Source organism: Lactuca sativa, chromosome 2, assembly GCF_002870075.4.
Source record: "Lactuca sativa cultivar Salinas chromosome 2, Lsat_Salinas_v11, whole genome shotgun sequence".
Lineage (NCBI taxonomy): Eukaryota > Viridiplantae > Streptophyta > Magnoliopsida > Asterales > Asteraceae > Lactuca > Lactuca sativa.
In genome coordinates, this window is record NC_056624.2 from 213560107 (window position 1) to 213562351 (window position 2245).

The 2245-nt window shown below is 36.4% G+C and overlaps 1 protein-coding gene across 1 annotated transcript; it reads right to left on the reverse strand.

The window, feature by feature from the left end:
* Positions 1 to 493: 493 nt before the first annotated feature.
* LOC128132471 (uncharacterized) lies at positions 494 to 1632 on the reverse strand. The gene is made up of 3 exons (XM_052769059.1): positions 1029 to 1632; positions 710 to 957; positions 494 to 643 (listed from the first exon to the last, which is right to left on the reverse strand). The coding sequence occupies exons 1-3, from the start codon at positions 1630 to 1632 to the stop codon at positions 494 to 496; spliced, it is 1002 nt and encodes a 333-aa protein (XP_052625019.1).
* Between the last annotated feature and the right edge of the window lie 613 nt (positions 1633 to 2245).

Genomic DNA, 2245 nt, shown 5'->3' on the forward strand with positions numbered 1-2245 from the left:
ATCAGAGGATCGAGCGATGGAAAGTGTCTGTGGCGGTAGTGGTAGTCCCAGTTGGATTAGGTGTCTAAGCCCATAACTATAATTGGTATGTAGTTGATTTGATTCGTAGCATGGTCCTTTTGGGTTGCCTCCACTCATGTAACTTGATAGGATGACTAATGGAGAGAGAGAGAGAGAGAGAGTAAGGTGCTGTTTGTTTTTCTGAAGCCAAAATGTCTGCAGTCTGCGGACCACATCTGCAAGCCTCTGCAGCAGAAGAGGTGGACCAAACGTCTGCAGTCTGCAATAAGAAGACTGTTTGTTTTTTAACGTCTGCAGGCTGCTGAAATAAACTGAATTTTAAATAAAATTATTTTACAAACTTAAAATGATTTTTTCAACACCAAAATTTTAATAATAATAGTCTTATAACATTGAAAATAAAATTCATGCAACTAAATTAGTCATACAATAAAAAAAAATGTTTTACAATAACAATTTCATTTAAAACAATTCAATGTATATTGTGCATCAACTGATCAGCAATTTCATCACGTAACTGAGTCATATATTCACGGTCTGCTGCAATACCATGTGTTGGAATCTCGTCTTCATCATCATCAATGGCCACATTGTTATTTCGAAACGGGACATTGGGTTCATCCTATCGTGCGAAATACTCATCACTCAATCCTTCTTTCCTTATATAATTATGAAGCGCGAAGCATGCCATGGCAATGTTTCTTTGTGTCACAAACGGGAATGGTGCCATCCTCTTCAATATAGGGAAGCGTGCTTTCAAAACACCAAAAGCACGCTCAATGACATTTCGAAGTTTTGCATGTCCATGGTTAAATTTTTCTTTATTGGTCAATGCATGTCTTTGACGAAAATCTCCAAGCCAATACCTCACATTACGATAAGGGGCCATAAATCCTCGAGTGTGTGCATACGCGGCATCACAAAGATAATATTTGTCTGAAAAAAATGCAAAACACTAATCAATTTTCAAATTAAAATGAAAATATTAAAAAAAAACAAAAAATTACCTGGTGGTGGAAACGGGAATGATGCTTGTGGATCGGCTACTGCTTCTGATAATATTCTAGAGTCATGCGCTACCCCTTCCCACCCGGTCACAACAAATGTAAAAATCATATTGAAGTCACATATTGCCAATACGTTTTGGTAGCAATCTCCCTTTCCCCTACTTCTATATAAGTCTTGTTTCTTAGCAGGGACAACAACATGTATCAAAGTGTCATCAAGTGCACCAACTGCTCCTTTGAAAACCCTTCGTAGCCTCCTATTATGTCCTGGAATGTTTGGATTCGGATTAAAAGATGTTGATACTATAACATCTTGTGCGAAAAGCATCATTTTTTCCAACACTTCATAAAAAAATTTATGAATTGTTTGCTTCGAGTGTTGAAATCTCCGCTTGATAATCACGTAACGTTGATTATGTCCGATCATCATCAAAAACATAGCCATCTTTTCCTCAACTGATACATGTTTGTTGTCCTTTAATGAGTAATTTGCTCTAAAATGAGCACATAGTCGTACAAAAGATTCACGGGACATGCGTAATACTTCAACACATTGTAAACGATTACGGTGTAATAACTCCAATGTGTATTCGTGTCCCGTCATTTCCGAATCATTATCCCGCAATCGTTTCACACCCCTCTTCCAAAAATAACGGATGTATAGGTACATTAGAATTACGAGAAGTAACTTTTGATCGTGATCCATATGAACCTAAAATCAACAAAGTAGAACTTTAAAAAACATTACATAAACCATATTTCAAGTATCAAATAAACATTCCATTTATCATATTTCAAGCCAAAATAACATTACATAAACCATATTTCAAGTATCAAATAAACATTCCATTAATCATATTTCAAGTACCAACAAGGGCAAAAAGACCTAACAAAATAGTTCCAACAAAGGCAAAAACATTTAACAAAGTAGTTCCAACAAGGGCAAAAAGACCTAACAAAATAGTTCCAACAAAGGCAAAAACATTTAACAAAGTAGTTCCAACAAGGGCAAAAAGACTTAACAAATACTTTCAACACTAGAAAATCATCGAACAATCTTCCCATCCTTCAAAACTCCTAAACTGGTACCCGTCATCTCAAGCCACCCTCGTAATATCTCGGGAACATCGGGCAAATGCATCCACATCTCTCTCATGTTCATGGTTCCTCCAAAAATATGATATGCAACAAAGCGTAAAGGATCTGTAGGGCCTAAC